Genomic DNA, 20,196 nt, shown 5'->3' on the forward strand with positions numbered 1-20,196 from the left:
AAAAAAAAACACAAACACACACACACAAAAAAAAAACGTGTAGCGGGGGATGAGGAGGCTAGGGATCAAATCACGTTAAGACGCAAGATAAACGTCTGGTGGCAAAGTTATCCGCATCTACTTTCGCGAAAGTATTCACAAGATTATTGAGGTATTGAAACCGCAACCATCTGCCCCGGACTGGTTTCCAAGGTTAAAGCCCTAGCTTGGTTGCGCTTATAGAATTTTAGTTTGTCAAAGCCATACTCGTAGAAGTTGGCGAGTTGTATTTTCTTTTTAAATTAATTTTGATGTCTGTGAAAGCCTGGCAGAAAATAAAAAAGCTCTAGTTTTCATACGAGCCAAATAATATTTATCAAAAGTAGGGAAAGAAGAGCCGCGATCGGACAGTGTAGAGCTCGTGGCTCTATTTTCACTTCTACTGGGAAATGCTATCCGGCTCGTGACACTCTCGTAGCTCCTGACTCTCTTTTGTGAGGTTACACTGGCAACGGCACTAACGGCGACGCGGCTGAGCCGCCGAATGGGCGCATAAGCACTCCACTCTAAACATAAACCTATATTTTCGCGCAGATGTTGCGTCAGCTTGAATGAGACTCTCACCACGTTGAGGCCGACGTACGTAATGTAGCCCGGAGTGAGGTAAACACCGTCGCTGCACACGGAATGCCTGCATAGGAAAGAAGCGCTTTGATGGTTCATCACCAGCCAAAACTCTATCGTGTACAACTTGTGACGTGATAACTCATGCGGGGCGACAAGAAAGTCTGCGACGAAGTACAGCAGTCCACAAATTGACACCAATTTTCATAGTACACGATTGTCTAGTGATCGTTGCCATATACTCCAGTTATTTTCGCGTAAGTCATCATCATCATCATAACCATAAGCCGGACTATACCCAATGCTTACCAAAAGGCTCTCTCATATTGCCACTACCTAGTGGCACGGGCAGAGGCTATTATTTTCTATTACTCTTGGGTAGCCTCACCATAATATATGTTAACCTGGTCCTGTCTATCTGCAACCTTCTTGACTTTCATCCGCCCACCCGTCTCTGCCGTCCCCTGGTACCCTCACCTTTCTTTGGAATACAATTTATTACCTTTATCGACCATCGATTATCGTCCTTTTGCGTTACATGCCTTGCCCATCTTCATATCTTAACCTCTGAAGTTCCGCCACATTCATAATTATTTCCACTTGTGGTAAAATCAATAAAATAGGTTTTGGAGGTTGTAGTTGGAAGGATTTCCGGGCACCTTATGAGTCTCAATATCGAAAAGTTGGAAGGAGATGGGATCTGGAGTGCTTGGTTTGGTTTCAGATGGCAGAGAGTTGATCCAGTTGATGATAAATCCGCCTGCATTTTACTTTGCTAGGCGCGCCCAAACTTTTACGTCGTTAATTCTCACTCACTCACTCACTCACTCACTCACTCACTCACTCACTCACTCACTCACTCACTCACTCACTCACTCACTCACTCACTCACTCACTCACTCACTCACTCACTCACTCACTCACTCACTCACTCACTCACTCACTCACTCACTCACTCACTCACTCACTCACTCACTCACTCACTCACTCACTCACTCACTCACTCACTCACTCACTCACTCGGTTTCCATGAAATTCTCGTGACAGATCTTTTCTCCTGTTATACACTGTTGCTTTGAGCGGGCTCAACTTTCGCTCCATCAGGCAATATATATATATATATATATATATATATATATATATATATATATATATATATATATATATATATATAATCTAATGATTTTATACTTTCATACACAGCTGTGAAGCTATAAGCACATAAATAAGGCAGTTTTGTCTGCAGAATAACAGATAAAAATAAATGCATCTCTCTAGCGTGCCTTATAGCAGGAACAATGAGCTTGTGATTTATGCCCGAAACGAGCATCGAAACCACACCACTCCCGCTTCCTGTCCGATGAGTTTACCTGGTGCCATGGGCGTGGACCATGACGATGAATCCCGCTTGGTAGGACGTAGGAAGGTACTCGTCCAGCTCTGGATTCAGAGTGATCACCAGACCTGCAAAAGACGCGCAATTTTCAGCTGTGGATCGTTCGTAGAATAAAAAAAAAAAAGAAAGGCTATCGAAAGAAAGGAGAAATAAAGAAAGTAAATGAGATTTTCGAACTTCCGGGTGAGCGAGGACGGTGCGCAAGGAGCAGAAAGTAAAGGACATGAACGGAAACGACAACGGTGGTTGCGTTCATGCACGGGGAATGTCTTAGCTCTGTCACGGGCGATTTAACAGTCTTTTCGACCTGGAGAAGCGCAGGAGAACAGGAGAACAGACGAGCTGACAGACAGCGGCAGGCGAGATTGAGAATCTTTTTGCATATTTCTATCCAATATGGTTATTGTCTTCCGTAGTCGTTTAATTAACATTTGCATACCGTCCGCTGCGAACAAGTAGTTCTAATGCTATACAATGAAAAACCAATTCGCAGAGAAACGCGGTGTCGTCGGGCGTCGTCAGTCGCAAAATTTGATGATTGGTCGATGATGTGTGCGACGCCTTGAGACCATATATAGTTGACAGGTACGTTTCATTGTGAGTGGACTCGTCTAGACAGCTCGGCCTATCTATTTGGTATGGAACCAGAATAAACGAACGTTGCGTGTGTCTGCCAAAGTTGAAAATGCCTCTCGCAGACGGAGGGCTACTATACGGAAATATATCACTGAAGATGGAGCATGGGCGGCACACGATTAGCGCATGCGGCATGCGCCATCAACGTTAAGGCGTAGGTGACTTTAAACATTATTGCTATCGCATTCTCAACACGTAGCGTTATTAGGTGTTCCCTAAACTTTTTTTCTTATTCAACAGAGCTGTAGTGTCCGTGACTGTATTCGATGTCGAATTTTCTGGCGGGAAAAAAAAAGAAAAAGAAGTTTCTCATTTTCAGTTTTGTAGTAGTAAATGGCTAATCGCTTTGAGGCAACCGATTTTGTTCACTCTTCTACAGTGTCGATTGCGTTTTGAAACCACAGGGCTCCAGTTGATCGCCGGCTCCATTCGATCGCCTCACGCCACTTTACTATTCGCTGCATCGACCTGTACCTTGTAAAGATTGCCAAATTAAGGCGTCGGGGCTCTGCCTTTGTGGAAGGCAGGAAAAAAAAAAAAAGAAGGGGAGGGGGTGTTGAGAGCGGCACAAAACTAAGCGACAGCCCTTGTAAGAACTTAGCGAAGTACCGTGGTAAGGAGACGACAAGGAGTTGTACTCGAAAAGCGGTTCCTTCTTCTCGCAGTGGACGCAGAAGCAGTTGCCGTACCGCGCGATAGTGCGGTTCAGGAAGTACCTACAAAAGAACACAGATAGCATTGGGGCAATTAAGGGGCAAAGGCTGCTTTGCTGCCTTTTGCATCTAAAACCTGAACTACTGGTGATCTAGGTCTCAGTGCTCTCTACAGTAATTTTATTCGACCGTAATGGATCACATAGGCGCGCAAGGGGACCGCACGCACCTCGATTTCATTATCAACAAACATGACAGATATTAGCGTCACATAACTAAGCGGAGCAGCACGACTACAAACAGCAATAGAACGAACGTTAATATAAAAAAAATACTATGGGGGCACTTTGGTAGCCTAAAGTTGTGGGGACCGCGCCAGCCGCATTTAAAGGGAGCCTTTCTCCCGCGGCTACCGATGCGCCGCCGCTTTACCCCTTCCCTCTCCCCGCTAATTCCGGGATATCCGGTCCCGCGCGGGTGCTATAAAGAGAGGCGCACGCCGTCGCCTCGCTCTCTCTTCGCTTCCGGACGACCCGCCGCTCGCTGCCTGCCTTCCGAGACGACGACCCCGCTGACCTCCCGCACCGCCATGGACGGACCCTTTTGGAAGTGAAATAAAGATGTTTCAACCACGGCCCGTTGTGTGTTTGTCTTGCGTATCCCTCGGGCAGAGGAATCACCCACAAACTGGCGCCCAACGTGGGGCCCGAAGATGTGGGGACCGCGCCAGCCACATTGAAAGGGAGTCCTTTAAATGTGGCTGGCGCGGTCCCCACAAAGTGCACCAGGCGAAAGTCTTTGCCGCGCCACTTCGACTGCCAGTGACTGCCAACATGGCATTGCTTTCGTCCCAGGCGAAGCAATGAGCGTCGCAAACGCTTTCGTTCCGCATCTCTCGCTTTAGTCCCAGGAGAAGCCTGGAGTCACCGTTGACGAATTCGTTCATTGATCTTCTGCCGTTTGGTGTTGGAGGAATCCGCCTTCCTGCACTTATCCGAACCGCTTGGTGCGGAATCACTGGGCCGCTTGGGAGTCACATCCGACTCATTCACTCGACTGCGACGAAATATCTGGCGAAGGAGTATCGTCGCAGCGCGTACCCGCTCCGCCTGCCGGTGCAGGCGACGTCACTGTTGGTATGCGCCCGGTAATTTGGCCTCAGAATCAAGTGCAAATCCCTTGTCTATGCCGTGGCTACAGTGGCGGTGCGAGGCACCCCGTGCCGAACTCGCCTTTCGTGCTTGCAGTCCTTGCCGTGGAAGGTGCAGTCCACGATGCTGTCACTGAACTGGTGGCCTAGAGCCCTGAGTCGCTCTTTGTTCCGCACCTCGAGCTGGGAGATCCAATCCGAAACCCGGTGCTGCAATTTCAGGTCGTCCGCGTTTGCCTGCGTTGTCAAAAAAACTTGAACGTAGGTTTGAGGTGCGCTGCCACTGTGGCCATTAACACATGAATCCAAAGTGTCCGAGATACAAAAGAGCTGTATTGTGCAGGGCTAATCCCTCGGCACGGCAGTCAGTGCAGTAATGAGGTGATTGGTGAGAACACGGGAATGGTATATGCTTCTCCAGTACTCGTTGTCTTCTCGCAGAACGTGACTTACTTCTTAGTGCACTGTGCTAAGTGAAATCTCACCGCAAGGCTCTTGATTGTAAAGTCTTAAGGGCCGCCTTCGTTGGGAGGACTTAAACATTTTCATTTCGGTACAACCTTGTCACTCGGTAATTCTTCGCCACACGAGTACCTCTCGCCGAGCAGAGTCTCCACAAATTTTCACGCAGGCCAGCGATTGCCAAATTTTTTAGAGCATACTTCATCCTAGTGTAGGGGTATAAACGCGGAAATCGACTGCATATCCTTCTTAGACCTTTAAACCCAGTATATGGATACTCGGACTTAGCTTCTGCCGGCTAAGTCAGATGCGTTGTACGTGTATATCACTGTGTATTTAATGTTGAGGGCAACTGTGTAAGTCTGTTACTAGTTAGCGGCAAGGCAATTAAGTAAAAGGTAACCATAATGATGCATATAAAATATCATTAATGAACCATGTGATATGTCCTGGGATAGGTATTGACGAGAGCAAGTATTATCTGGTAGTAAATAGTTTAATTAACGCAAATAATTTTGCATTACACAGTGTATATATCGCAATACAGCTACTGGATTGGGGCAAGTGTAATCTGATGGTTTAGTTAATTATCTAATTAGTAGCGCCCCTAATTCGCATTTAAATATGGTGCGTAGCGCTGTATATCGTTAGCTGCTGAAGAGCATATTATAGTTACACCATTGCTTAAACATTGCCAAACCATAAAAAAACAGAGCTTACTCTCTATAAATTAACTACGCTTTACCGTGTTGAACCTCATGAATCTACAGCGGAGACTCTACTACTCCAAGTGCAGGGCGTTCACTTCCGCTGAAATACAGTCACTATCTTCAGAGCACTATTGCATCCGACGCTGCTGCATATGGACCTATAAGTGATGGAAATCCAGCGACCTGATGCTTGTGCTTCGCACAGCATGCTATTCAGTTTCATTGCGCCGGCAGGTTGGACGCAACGTGTTTCAGCTAGAAGTTGCTGGCTAAAACAGAAGCTTGGGCGAGTTGGTAATCTATGTCGTTGAAACAACGTGAAAAGAATCTGAACACAGCGAGAACATAGCACGAGCGCTGTCTGCCTGACGGGAGATAGTTGCTGGCATGGCAGTGCCATATTATGGGTCTTGTCTGTGCGGATAGGATTTCCAGTGTGTGTATTCGGCACGCTGCTTGCGAGCCGGTGATGACTCTCCAAAGCGCCGGCATCATTGCGCATTTCTCCCCCGCTGCTGTCACAATATTCCATGCGAGCAAAGCGGTCGAAATGTGACCTCTATTCTATGTTTTAAAACAAACACAAGTGGATGGGGAGGAAGTTTGAACTTCCATTCAAATGTCTTGTGGTTATTTTATAATACTCTCCTTACAAGCACATGCATGCACACGCGCACAAGCATTCTGAAAGCGCAATGCACATGTGTTGTGCCTCTTTCCAATGGTCGATCACAAATAGGAAAAATCAACTACCGCATGATAAACATGCATATCTACAACACGCGCGGCATACTGCAATGATCGCACACTAAGTACCGCAAGAGTGTTAGGCATAAAAAAAAATCTAGGCATTAAACTTGAGACATAATGGGCTACTCTCACCTTAAAAGTCGCAAATGATTATGTATGTATTGGGAATAGCCATCGTGCAGGCGCCATTCAGGCGGGAAGAGATACTTGGTCTGGCGCGCGACGCGTTGGTGCAGAAGTAATTAACAGCTTGTAACTTGGCAGCCACATCATTGTACTTGCTGAAGACACATAATGTTCGTTCATGTGCTATACTCTGCGTAAACCTCCTTAACATAAGTGGGGCTACCAACATGGCGAAGTTGTCGCAAGGATGACAATTATCCGCCGTCAACATTTTAATCAAAGCCTGCGCCATGATCGTAGCTAATTCGAACTTTCTAGAAGCATATCCCTTTCATACGTGAAGCGGGTGCTCTCTACACAACTTAGGAGGCAACTAACACAAAGAAAAATAAACAAGATGCTCACCACGCATATATTTATTCGAATAAAAAATATGCGATCGAGGGCATAGCGAATATTTTTTATTTTAGTTCAGTATGTAATTTTTTGGTGAAGAAAAGCGGCGTGCGTGCTCTCACCGATGTAAGAGTGTGTTTGGTTAATCGCGCTTATATTCTCATATGACACGCCAATTATTTGTGACATTGTTCTATAACCGTAGTCCAGACCATATTAAAATGCGCATCAATCTTAAAGCTGTGCCTAAACGTAACATTAATTTTGAGAATTTCGATGGATGAGTGGTCAGGGCGCGCTCAACTACTGAGCCGGATGACCCAGGTTCTCAACTGGCAGCGGCAGCCTAGTTTCGATGGAGGTGAAACGCAAGGCAACCGTGTATTGTGCGATTTCACTACCAGTTACAGAACCCCAGGTGGGCGATGCAGCTCGTTGGCGGACTACACTATGCCACTTTCTTCCTCTGTTATCTTGTTTCACACCTCGTTACAAGTGCGCACGGAAAGCTCAAGGACAATATTCTCTTTGCCGATATCTAAGCGCTACTGCGAAATACAACCATTTCACATAGCTTAAAGCGACACCGAAGAAATATTTGTTCAATGTCTCATTTATTACTGAGTATATAGACTGAATAGTTTCATGTACATCGACGCTGCACGCACTACCACACGTGTGGCGACATATGCAATCATCACATAGCCCCAAGTCATCCTCATACAAACTTTGGGCTCGTTGTGCTCCCCTCATCAACTTCTAGACTAGAATTACTTCCGATAACAAAAAATCTGTAGGAAGCCGGGAGGGCGACCACTCAACCACGCCGATACACTGCCTACTCAGATTCTCAGGCAATAAAATAGGCAGCCTTCTCATTCACCTTCGCGAAGACCTGATTGACACACCAGCCGAAGACTCTCCGACTAAAGTTTGGAGTAAATGGGCTCCTGCCGTTCCAGGATGGCAGATAACGAGCTGACCAATTAAATAGTCCGTGAAAATTTGCACCGGGTTCACCTGTGATTTTCTGTTCATGTCAATCGTCTGGAGTGGAGGTCCTTCAATATCCGACGCAAATTTATGTACACTGCGACAATCTTCGAGAAAATAAACAGACTTTCCATCACCGCACCTCGGGCGATCGTACCACGACTTCATGTCCCAGCTGACACTACGTCAACTTTAACACTGTTTGAGTGTCCGTCAGCTATAGATTCGCCACGTTAACTCCTACCCAGTCCATATTTCATGGTGTGTATGGCTCGCATTGGACCAGGCTTAATTAATACGTACTGTACCTCGTGCGGCATGCCCGCGGTTCACTTGGCGGCTGAAAGAAAGCTGCGAATATGTGTTCTTTCTCGTTCGGTGCGGAATCTCTAACTCTTAGAGCAAACTCTTGTCTTCTGTGCCTGTGAAGTAATTGCACAGTAGCACTGCAGCGCTTTTATCTCCACATCGCAGTCAGGGAGACGAGAACGTAGACGCGAGCTGGACTGTCTTGCGGCGGAGCGCGAGATGCAGCTAAATAAATCGAGATTTAAATGGTGACAAATGTGACTCATTGCTGCTAACTGTACACAGCTAGATGGAAGAACAACAAAACCTGTGCATGCTCGCTTTCGCATGGTATAAAAATTTTAGCCGAAATTCTCTGCCTTCTTTTTAAACGTTTCCCGCCACTAATTTATAATTTTATACGTCTACATCGAAACTGACTTTGTGATTCCCATTATTGAAGTGCATGGAAAGGTAACTTAATGTCAAAGGTTCAGCCCTGAAAACATCTGCGGACACACGCTGTCTACTTGCGAACTCGGCTGGTGATGGCGACGCCCGGATTCTATTTGTTGGAATTTATTACATTAGGAAAGGTTGTTTTGCCCCGCCGGGGTGGTGCAGTGGTTAGGGTACTCGAATAGTGTGGCCAAGGATGCGGGATCGAATCCCGGCCTCGGCGGCCACTTTTTGATGGAGGCGAAAAGCAAGGCACCCGTGTGCTGTGCAATGTCAGTGCACGTTAAAGAACTCCAGGTTGTCGAAATTTCCGGAGTCCTCCAGTACGGCATCTCTCATAGCCTGAGTCACTTTGGGACGTCAAACCCCACAAACCAAACCAAATCAAATCAAACCAAACCAAAGGTTAATTTCAAGCGAAAGTAGTGTCCTTGCCATCATAATACGTGAATGTATCGATACGGGACAGATTCAATCGAATTTCTCCCGCGCACTAACTGCACAGCAATAGTTAAACTTTCTCTCCACTCCTTTCTGCACTTTGCTTTGTGTGACAAGTCTGACAGATAGAAATACAGCAACTGGGAGTAAAGCGCACCTCTCTTAACTCCTGGTCCTTTCCGCAAAGGCGTTCCTCCAGCTCCGGGTCCATGGCCCTCTCCGTCGGCTCGAGGGCGCATAGCGCGGACCTTCGCAGTGGGTTCACGTTGCACACGGTGACGTCGGGCAACTCGAATGACTCGTTTGTGTTATACTCGAAGGCGACGGCCACGCTGTACGTGAAGTACTCGCGCAGGATGGCACCGGTCTCACTGGCGCTGTAGTAGACCAGTGCGAGCAGCGCCGCGGCCCAGAGCAGGCGCCGCACCTTGCCGCCCTCGACCAGGACGTCGGAGCCCGGAAGACCGGAGTCGCGCGCCAGTTGTCCATACACTCGGCCGCACGCGGGCCACAGGCTGCCTTCAGTGCTCTCTCTGCCACCGCCACCAATTCCGCCGACCGTCCTCGTCATGAAGGCTTCAACGATCTGTAACCGTATAAAGCAGCTTCCGCACATATATCCCAGTGGCTTGGACGTCAGAGCCTGCAGGAGGCTCTGCATATTTGCCCCTCGGCAGAACGACAGCGTTCTGGTCAGGCCGATGCAGACTCATTGCTTATAGAATATTTTGAGCAAGTGAACATCGAGGAGAGCCGGCATTTTATCGTATGCTCTAATAAAGAATAGCTCTTAAAGATGAAGGTGAACTCGCTGGGGTCTTGTGTCGAATCAAGCTCAAAAGTACGCACAGAAAACACCACACGAATATTAAAATATTCATTTCTGCGACGCTTACGGAGCGAGTAAATAAATTAAAAATAAGCATGGACGCCAAGAAAGATATATGTAACTGTGAAAGCCGTTCTCAATATTAGGTTATACTGTTCAGTTTCAGACTATTTATTCTTCAAATTATTTGTCTATCTTGTAATGTTACGCATACGGGGAGTTAAATAAAATTACAATGTGAATCTTAAGTACACCATACGGTTTGGCATAAGATGGTCAAAGTATTCAATGTTACCTAAACATCCAGCGTCATCATAATTTTACAGGTAAAATGTCTCAGGTTTCATAAAAAGAATTGTAGAAGGAAGAACTTGATCACAGTCATGTACAGAAGAGGTTTATCGCCGTTATTTTAAATAATATATCCTCTAATTCTAATGCAGCATTTCTGTAATAAGAACTACAAAAAAAATTTATTGTCCATTTCTTTTCTCTCCTTTTCTCATTGTTATCTCCTAAATCTTAATTTTATGTTATTTTGGTCAGGTTAATTACCTCTCATTAAAAATTCCAGGTAAACGCTGCAGGAGATCGTACTTGAAAAGCTTATCTTACACACTAGCCGAATTAATTGTTTATGTGCAGAAGCGAATTTTGTAATATTTAAAGAGCGATCCAGATATGATATCCGAGTAGGGCTGAACTGAACATCCATCATTTTTTTTTTTTTTTTTCATTTTGGAGCGATTCACAGATGAATGCTACTTACAAGAGAACGGCACCAGGGGTCTTCAGTTGCGGTATAGAGATGAGGACGTACGGGGCACGTTGGTCGAGGTACGTTTGCGCTTGCTATTCGGGTTGCACGGACGCCCACTCGTTGCCAATTCCTGCATTTTGGAACCATGCACCTTAGGGTAGCTGGAATTGTTTACGCTTTGTGTCCTATTCTTTCAAAACTGTTTTTCTCTCTTGTATCTCTAATACGAATTGCATGTTGTGGTAATTGATGCAAATAAATAATTGTGTATATTATATATTGCCTCACATGTAAGTGCAGTTTTGAATGCTTCTCATTTTAAGGCACGTTCAGGTAAGGGAAAGGAAAGACAGATAAGACAGACGCTTTCTGCCTGAAAAATTGTGTGTTCGCATGAAGGGGAAATGACTCAGTCAAGCAGTTATTCCAATCAGGAACATTTGAGGTTTAGTAGGTTCAAAAATATGGCAAGCAAGCAGACGCCTGTCCATAGGGCTCATTCCCTCGCGCAAAAAATGCTGTGCTTGCTTTCCATATTTCGCAAACTCAAGTTGGCGGAGTGAGGTGGGCACAGCTGACACAAGGCAGGGTTAATTAGAGGAAAGAGGTATTTGTTCTGCAGAAGCCATAGTGATGGTGATGCTATATTTTCGAACAGTCACGGGTGTCATCTTAGAGGACCTTGCGAAATGCATGCCATTAGTGAGCAAACTGGAGGGTTTAGGGACACAGGTCAAGCTAATTATTTTGATGCAATACAGCTTATGCAGGCAGATAGGGTAAGGATCTCCTACGTGAACACCGCCACAACCACCGTTAGGGTTCGTGATATGCCGTCTTGTCACTTTAGTAACTGGCGAAGCTGTACTGTCTCAGGAGTAGATGGAAGGCAGATTAACATTGTACGAACCTTAGTCCAGCTGCCAACGTTTTATGCCACCGCAAATGAAAAAGGCTACTGTTCCCCTAAGTATTAAAGCATGCAGGTAGCTTGATACTCCGGCGAGCGCGCTAAGGTGTCTAGGCCGTAGAATTCCGTGCACACGAAGTAAAACCCCTGGCCCAAACGTTCAGCAATTCTGCCCAACATCTGCAATAAATAACTAAATAAATAAAATAAACAAGAAGGAGCCGCTGACCTAGTTGCCGTAGCCCTGAAAGGATGTAACCCGTTTACGCCCAGTTATCGGTATCCGATATTGGGGTCCAACCTGTCAGATGTTAAGAAGAATGGCCATTGATCGCTAATTGCTTCCTATTCTTCAAGCTTCTGTCGTCGCTGCATAAGTCAGGCCTTGTGATCCCTGTAACACAAATGCTTCGCAGGAAAAAGAATTCCTATAGTTATTTGTATCAAATCAAAGCTGGCATAAGTGCTTCGCGTGTGCAGTGCTTTATGGGTCATGCGTTCGGTGGATTTGTTTATTAACACTCGGAACTGTGGAACCCGAATTCGCGTTTGTCATTTATCACTTGATCTGTATTGCTTCAGGACTCCAAGTCACTTTTTTTGTCTCCTTTTATCGTCCGCACTCTGGGTTCATACGATACACCTGTGCGCACCCCGGGCCAACTTTTCCTGCGTGGTGAGTAACGCAAATCGATCAAGGTAAGTAGGCGTTTGATGGTCTTATCGACTACTTGTTCGAAGTAACCCACTCACGGGGCCTCGCGTGAGAGAAAGTAGCGGGGAAACAACTTTTTGATTGATAGGGCGAGCTTCGAGGTGCAGAAAGAATTCGAAATGTAGCGTGCACCGGTTTTTTCGGGACGCTGGTAGCAGTGACATTGAGTGGACCGCTTTGCTCGAAGCTCTATTTTCTGTTAGTATTTGTTGTGGTGAACTCCACCGCGTTATTTATTTTCTTCTGTGAACGTACGTACAGGCTCGCCAACCTGAGAATCGTGTTCTTTGTCTTTTTATGCGTGGGAGCCACGAGTCCCTCTGGGCTATCGCGACATAGGAACCGAGAAAGTATTTTCGAACGCACTGTCATACAATGTTGAGTGGAAAAAATACAAAACAAAAATTTAACGTATCTGCTCTATGCCAGCGCTTTAACCCTGTTAAAAATAACATTTATGTGATCGAAAAGGTATACCTTTTTTCGTGTCTATTATTCCTTAAATTCAAATTTATACGTTCATGGCTGGACACTTTCCTGTCGTTTGCAAAAAACAGTCGACTGGAAAGAGCTCAGGAAGGAAGGTAAAGACAGTTATACTCAATGGCATTCACTTTCACCCTCATGTGCATCTCGTGCGCGTATCTTGTATTCGTCTTTGTTCCTGTTTCACGCTGTTTCTGGCTAGTGCGTTGAACGAACTAGACCAATCGATAGTCCACTTTAGAGGAAGGGGATAGTTGGGCACGCAATACCTAAGCTTATTCAACAAAATGCGCGTAGACCATCTTTCTCTACCATGTTCTCTCATCAGTTCAGTTCAGTTCAGGTGTTCAGTCGTGTCCGACTCTTCGTGACCCTATGGACCATGTCACGCCACGCTTTCCGGTCTCTCACTATCTTCTTAACATCACATAGCTTCATCTGCAATGCCTCGAGAATGCCATCTAACCATCGCGTTCGCTGCCTACCCCTTCTCCGGCGACCCTCAACCTTTCCCAACATCAAATCTTTCTCCAGCGACTCCTCTCTTCTCATCAGATGACCAAAGTAGCTGAGCTTTAACTTTAGAATTTGACCCTCCAATGAGCAGTCAGGGTTTATGGTCGACAATATCGACTGATTTGATCTTCTGGCAGTCCAAGGAACTCTTAAGAGTCTTCGCCAGCACCACAATTCAAACGCGTCAATTCTTCGGCGGTCAGCTTTTTTCACAGTCCAACTCTCGCATCCATACATCACAACTGGAAAGACCATAGCACGGGTTATACGGATCTTGGTTGGCAGACTAATGTCTCTGCTCTGTACTAGGCGGTCAAGGCTAACCATTGCTCTCTTTCCCAGAAGCAGGCGTCTCCTAATTTCATGGCTGCAGTCTCCTTCCGAGGTAATCTTGGCGCCCAAGAACAGAAAATCTGTCACAGCTTCCACTTCTTCTCCATTGATGCTCCAGGACTTGATAGGGCAAGACGCCATGATCTTCGTCTTTTTAATGTTCAGTTTAAGCCCAAACTTCTCACTCTCTTCTTGTACGCGCATCAGAAGTCTCTTGAGTTCCACTTCACTTTCTGCCATTAAAGTGGTATCATCCGCATATCTAAGGTTGTTGATACGTTTTCCAGCAATCTTCACTCCAGCTGAAGACTCGTCCAGACCGGCCTTCCTCATGATGCACTCTGCATATAGGTTAAATAGGCAGGGCGACAGTATGCAGCCTTGCCTCGCCCCTTTCTCAATCGAAAACCAATCAGTAAGACCATGCCCAGTTCTGACTGTGGCCTCTTGCCCTTCATAAAGGTTCCTGAGGAGACAGATGAGGTGAATTGGAACTCCCATCTCTTGGAGAGCTTGCCACAATCTGCTGTGATCTACGCAGTCAAACGCTTTCGCATAATCAATAAAGCAGAAGTAAATGGCTTTCTGGAACTCTCTTGCTTTTTCCATGATCCAGCGAAGGTTGGCAATTTGGTCTCTAGTTCATCTGCCCTTGCGAAACCCAGCTTGCACGTCCGGAAGCTCCCGATCCACATACTGCTGCAGCCTACCTTGCAGGATTTTTAACATCACCTTGCTAGCATGCGAAATAAGCGCGATCGTGCGGTAGTTGGAACAATCTTTGGCACTGCCTTTCTTTGGAATGGGGATGTAAACTGACCTTCTCCAATCCTGTGGCCACTGCAGGGTTGTCCAAATCTTTTGACATAATGTATGCAGTGTGTTAACAGCGTCGTGGTTGAGGTTTTGAAGCAACTCAGCTGGAATACCATCAGGCATGGAAATAACTGATTTTAAGTAATTGATTATTCCTATTAATTTGCGACTTTTTTTCAAAATTTTTAATGCATTTATAACCATCGCTAGGTGAAGCTTTGCAATCTATTTTTTTAAGTAACCTATTCCCGCTAAACTGTTACACGTTCTTTAAAAAAAAAAATTGCAAACAGTGATAGAGCTTACAGAACCTGAACTCGGTTTCAAACACCGTTGTAGAACATAATTTCCTTGCGTTATAATGAGGGCGAACAAGGCGAGCTGTGGAGAAGCCGCAAGGGCTTGTGTGCTTGCTCGAGTCACTTCTCAGCCGGTAGTGTTTGGCATGGTTCTCCGTCCCCATCGGCCAGTGCCGGTGGTGACGCACGTTGAGTCATCGACATGCGACCTATGTCATCGAGATGTATTTCGCGTATCTCTAATCCTCCCTCGTGAATGTGATGTACTCTGGTTGGCCGCGGAGCCTGCTTGCTTGTGAAACGTTTTACTTCCTGCAATCAAAGAGGACGCGAGCATGCGATGATGATGAACGCCGGCCTCAGTTGGTGAGCAGCCCCAGTCCGGGCCATCGCTCGCAATCGTTAACCTGATAAACTCCGCGACGCAGCGAGCGCCCCGCGCGGCGATAAGTGTGCAGTAGGCAGCATAAGTCAAACCCCAGGTGAGCCACACAATACGCCCACCTCCCTGTCTCCAGAGATCAGGATAAAAAGAAACCACCAGATACGCCTGAACCACGTTACGCAGGTGGTTTAAGTGCATGAAACTAGGTGTGTTCGTCTACAGCGAGTGACCAGCAAAGTGATCCAATGGCGCCGCACGGACAGGACCACCGTGACGTGTGATGCGTGCAGAACTTCGGGAACTAGGACCTGCTGCGAACATTTCACATAAAGTGCACTGACTGGGCACGAGAAATGTGCATGCGAACATTGCGTGACAATAACTGTGACCTATTGTGAATCTCCTGCATACCACGAAGTGTCCGTGACATAGGATTGTGCATGTAGACTGGGCTAGCGGACGAAAAGCCGCCGCCTTTTGTAAGTGCACGGTTTGGCTGGGCAAAAAAGCCCAGCAATCCTCTTATGGTGGGGCGTGTAAGGATGCGGTAGTTCACTTGCAAATGTTTCGGCGCGTACGCTGGAGGAAGCGCCGCAGATGGAAATTGACAGAAATCTCCAGAAGCAAGCGCAGCCAACTGCGCAATCCCGGCCACCGCGCTGCGCTTCCTCACCCTCGTCGACATGGGCAAAAAGGCATACCGGCCCACATATACATTCCACCGCGCTGACCCGGTCCTCTCACTTCGGGCTTTGTGAATTTCGCGTATGCAGCCTATGGCTTCCAGAAGGTTCCAGGCTTTTCTAGCGAGCCGTAGAAGAGAATAGCTTTGAGAGCGTTGTGCTGTTTGCCTCCTTCACCGCCTCTAGAACTTTCGACGGCGGCTATACTAAGAGGCGGCCTGCGCTTATGGAAACCGGCCAAAGGCAGTTTGTTGGCGCTGCTCGTCATAGGAATAGTGCCTGTTTATAACCTCGCTAACAGGGGTGGGGCTCTTAGCAATGATCATGTCGAATGCGTCGTCCTCAATACCCTTGAACACATGCCATGGCCGCGGCCGGACTCGTGAATCAGTGGCTTGATGCGGTCAGCATGTGTCACTAATACACTGACGCGCATACAGAGGTCGAGGAAGTCTTCAATGTAACTGGTGATAGGCTCACCAACCTGCTGGGAGACAGCCCGAAGACGTTACTCAGATCGGTTTGTGCACAGCTGGACTGCCGAAGAAGTAATTGAAACAGGTCTCGAATGCGCTTTTTTTTTTAACTAAAAATTGACAAACCATTGCAGTAAGCTAAAACTCTACATTCGTTATTTTCATGCTGTCGTCCCACCAGTTCTGAGCACTCACCCGGTCTAGGAGGGTGGCTAGTTATCCACATCGTGGTCATCCGTAGCGATGAAAGTGGAGGTGTCCCCATTACGCAGTGCACGAGGGTAGGTAGCGAGGGACGATGGAGGTGGCTGGTTGGGTGACGTCGGATGACATAGTTGCAATGAGCGTTTGAATGCTCAGACGCGCGCACGCTACCAAGATTGCAACGAGCCTTTTTGTAGGGGAGCACGATTACGAGGGCTAGGCTCAAGGATTTCAAGAGCACTGCGGAATCTACACTGCAGAAAGCAAACACCTAAACGTTGCTAATACACACGGTGCATCATGTTTGCTCTCATTATCATTATTAACTAAATGCGCCGTCATTACCACTGCTGTCATCATTGTCATTATCACTAAATGCAGCGTCATTGTCATCGCTACTATCATCCTCACAGTAGACAAGGAGAATTAGGACGTGCGTTTCACGATGTCGGGTGTGGCGTAGTTGGTTAAAGCGCTCGGCTAGGGATCCAAGTAATGGAGGTCCGATTCTCGGTGAAGAAAGGATTAAAACGTCATCAGAAAAACAAATGCCGACAGTATGAGTCATTAAAAGCTTTCGCCTTAATAAGTTAACTCGCAGACCCGGGCTCGCACAGCTAGCACTCACGTCTTGTGCCGTAGCGCTGGCACCATATCTCTTTAAAATATCGATATTTTAAACTATACTGCTCTAGCAGGAGCCAAAGTCATTGGTGGGTCAGATTTGAGCTCAGCTGCGGAGCGAGGAGCCTTCACCGCGATCCTTCCTCGCACCTGCAGCACGCAGAGCCGGAGGCGCTCACTTCTTCTTCTACATCGCACACCTACTGCTCGTTCTGCTTCTTCAAACATCTGGTAAACTTTATTAATAACGGTGCATATCTCCGCAAATATACAACATTTCTGACAAAATGCTACATAACCTTCAACACCCCGCCCCTTTCTCTCCACTGCCACCGCTGGCTATCTGGCTCGCCTTCTGGGAATTTCTCCTTCAAAATGCCCTCGACACCTTCGTGTCGTCTAGACCTGGCCCGGGTGTCCTTGAAGTACGAAGGCAGCCATGGAGGAGTCGCGCACTGGAACCAGTGCTTCGGCTGCGTTTCTCTGACGTTTGCAGACAGCCATAGAGGAGTTAAACCGCTGCGAGCCTTGCCTGACCTTGCTTAATCGATCTTAAGCTCAGTGAACTAGGTTATCTATATAGTCTCACCTTGTTCAGTAACACAGCACAACCAAGCATAGCAAAGCTTTCGCTTATATAACCAAGCTTAGCTAAGCTAAGCCGCTGCAATTAAAAAAAAATTCCTTATTTTAAACTAACTTCGCAAAGCGCCACCTTTTGTTACGGATGAGGCTTCATCGACGATTTGTCATCGGATTTAACATTATCCGGAGTTATTACCAAAACTTCGTCATTTGTTTCTCTCTATGCGTTTGTTTGCGCTTGAAGTTTCCCCTTGTATGTTTAGCTGATTGTGTGCGTCGTCGCCCGCTCTGTTTATCAGCCTCTCGTTTCAGCCGTTGTCAGTTTTCTTCATTGCACTTGTCCCGGCCGATTTCCACCCCAAGATGAGTGCCTTAAGAATACGTTCATACACTCACATATCTCTATGTGTTCTGATACATCGTATACATTGTATATGACAGTTCCACTGAATCGAACTTGGCCTACCTTTGCCAACGTTTCCATATGTCCGGTTGTCTTGCTCCCCGATGTGCCGTCCCGTGCCCGCGAAGATTTCCTCCATTCTAGGCTCGTCCTTAAAAAATTGGTTTTCACTTGCTTTCCTGTATTTTAACTTCATATCGACTGTTGAACAAGACGTCTCTAGTCGCCTAATTTAATCTGTACGCGATAACGGGAATAAGCACGTGTATAAGGAACTTGGATCAGCAAGTTAAACCGCGGACGGGAGGTGTTAAAGCTCTCGCTTCGTACTCTAGAATCCGGACCTTAAACACAACACCAAATATTCCTTTCTTCTGTATTTTTATTTATAATTGTATTCTAGGAACAGCAGTATAGTCACTTACAAAACCAGAAAATAAAGCTGTTTTTAAATCGAAACTTTTACGGTCCTCGTCGAACCAAGGTAATCGGCACCGCGATTTGACCTCAGGTGCAGCGCGAGGTGCTGACGCCGCGCTTATTCTTCTTCGCATGTGCGGCGCACAGAGCCGCCATCACTCGCCTCTTTTTCTGCTGCTGCTTCAATTCTTATACAGTGAACCAGAATACGATGGTTTATTCTTCTCTTTCGCACACCTGCTGCTTCTTTAACCCGTTGTGTCGCAAAACTGTGCGCGCAGGGTATTGTTATCCTTATTTCTTTAAAACCCACTCTAACGCCTGCTTGTTCTTGTTCTTCACTCGTTCTGCAAACTTTATTCGTACCAGTATACATATTTCCACAAATATACAACATTGGCAGACACAATGCCACGCAACCCTCTAGCCCTCTGGCTACCATTTCCTTCCATCACCACCTCTGGCCAATGGCTCACTTCTGGCACCTCACCCTTCAAAATTTCCTCGACACCTTCGTGTCGTCTAGACCCGGCCAGAGTGTCCTCGAGGTTCGCAGTCAGCCATGGAGGAGTTCTCCATTTCCTTGACGTACACACAGACAGCCATGAATTAGTTAAACCACGGCAAACCGTGTCTGACCATGCTTAATCGATCTTCCGCTCTGTAAACTAGGTTATCTATAAAGTCTAATTAGCAACACAACATGACCAAGCATAACAAAGCTTTCGCTTGCATAACTGGGCTTAGCCGAGCTAAGCCGAAACAATTTTTTACCTCTAAGGATCCCAGGAGATAAGGGCGTCTGCCGATCGCTGGGATTAATTCGCTCAGACATACTGCGCGAAAACGCAGTAACAGATGAGAGGGGGTTCCCCACGTTTTACCCACGCCGTGACTTATGGCAGGCCAAAAAGGGATTGGAGAAGAAGCTAAAGCAACAAAGATGGAACAGAACCGTACGCCGCAGACAGGCCCGACTCAACAAAGAAGTAGAAAAATATACACTTCAGCTATGTAGACAATATTGGGAATTTACATGCGATAACATGAAACGATCCATATGACTAGCGGAAACCTGGCAGCTGCTACACTACCCCTTGGAGCCGGAAGGTTGCAAATCAGCGCAGAAGCAAAAAATCCAAAAGACTGTTCATTCCTACGATGGGACGAAAAATGAACTCCTTGAAAAGCTACAGACACGCTATGTGGGGAATCCCGTCCCTGAGGCACTCCCAGACTACCATGGACTGCCAAATCAGGACCTGGATAGACCCATAGAAGAAACAGAAGTCAGGGCTCAAATTGCCCGCCTTAAAACAAAGTCAGCAGCGCGGCGAAGTGGAGTGAGTAACAAGATGTTGTGAAATCTGGACGGTGGCTCAATAGCTGTCCTACCAAAGTACATGGAATATTGCTGGCAACGAGGACGACTTCCGACCATCTAGAAGACAGCGCAGATCGTCACGATTCCCAAACTTAGCAAAAAGCTACAGTTTGAAAATCTAAGACCATTTTTTTTTTTTGACATCGTGCGCGGGTAAACTCATGGAACACGTTATCCAGACAAGACTAAACAGATACTTGGAAGACAACGGAGTCTATCCAAACTCAAACTCTATGATTGCCTTCAGACCTGGTCTGTCGACCCAGGACATTATGCTGCAAATCCAACACCAGATCATCGAAGCG

At 46.6% G+C, this 20,196-nt stretch overlaps 1 protein-coding gene across 1 annotated transcript in view; it reads right to left on the bottom strand.

Moving 5' to 3' along the window:
- Positions 1–9,724, bottom strand: part of LOC146190400 (acid-sensing ion channel 2-like) — a 130,740-nt gene extending 121,016 nt beyond the window's left edge. Inside the window, exons 1-5 of the mRNA XM_084600163.1 lie at positions 9,221–9,724; positions 4,521–4,675; positions 3,245–3,351; positions 1,974–2,067; positions 604–670 (exon numbers count right to left, since the gene is read on the bottom strand). Of these exons, the coding sequence (XP_084456289.1) occupies positions 604–670; positions 1,974–2,067; positions 3,245–3,351; positions 4,521–4,675; positions 9,221–9,724 (927 nt within the window). The remainder of the gene's footprint in view (positions 1–603; positions 671–1,973; positions 2,068–3,244; positions 3,352–4,520; positions 4,676–9,220) is intronic.
- Between the last annotated feature and the right edge of the window lie 10,472 nt (positions 9,725–20,196).

This window comes from Amblyomma maculatum, chromosome 4, assembly GCF_055883805.1.
Source record: "Amblyomma maculatum isolate TAMU_Amacu chromosome 4, ASM5588380v1, whole genome shotgun sequence".
Classification (NCBI taxonomy): domain Eukaryota; kingdom Metazoa; phylum Arthropoda; class Arachnida; order Ixodida; family Ixodidae; genus Amblyomma; species Amblyomma maculatum.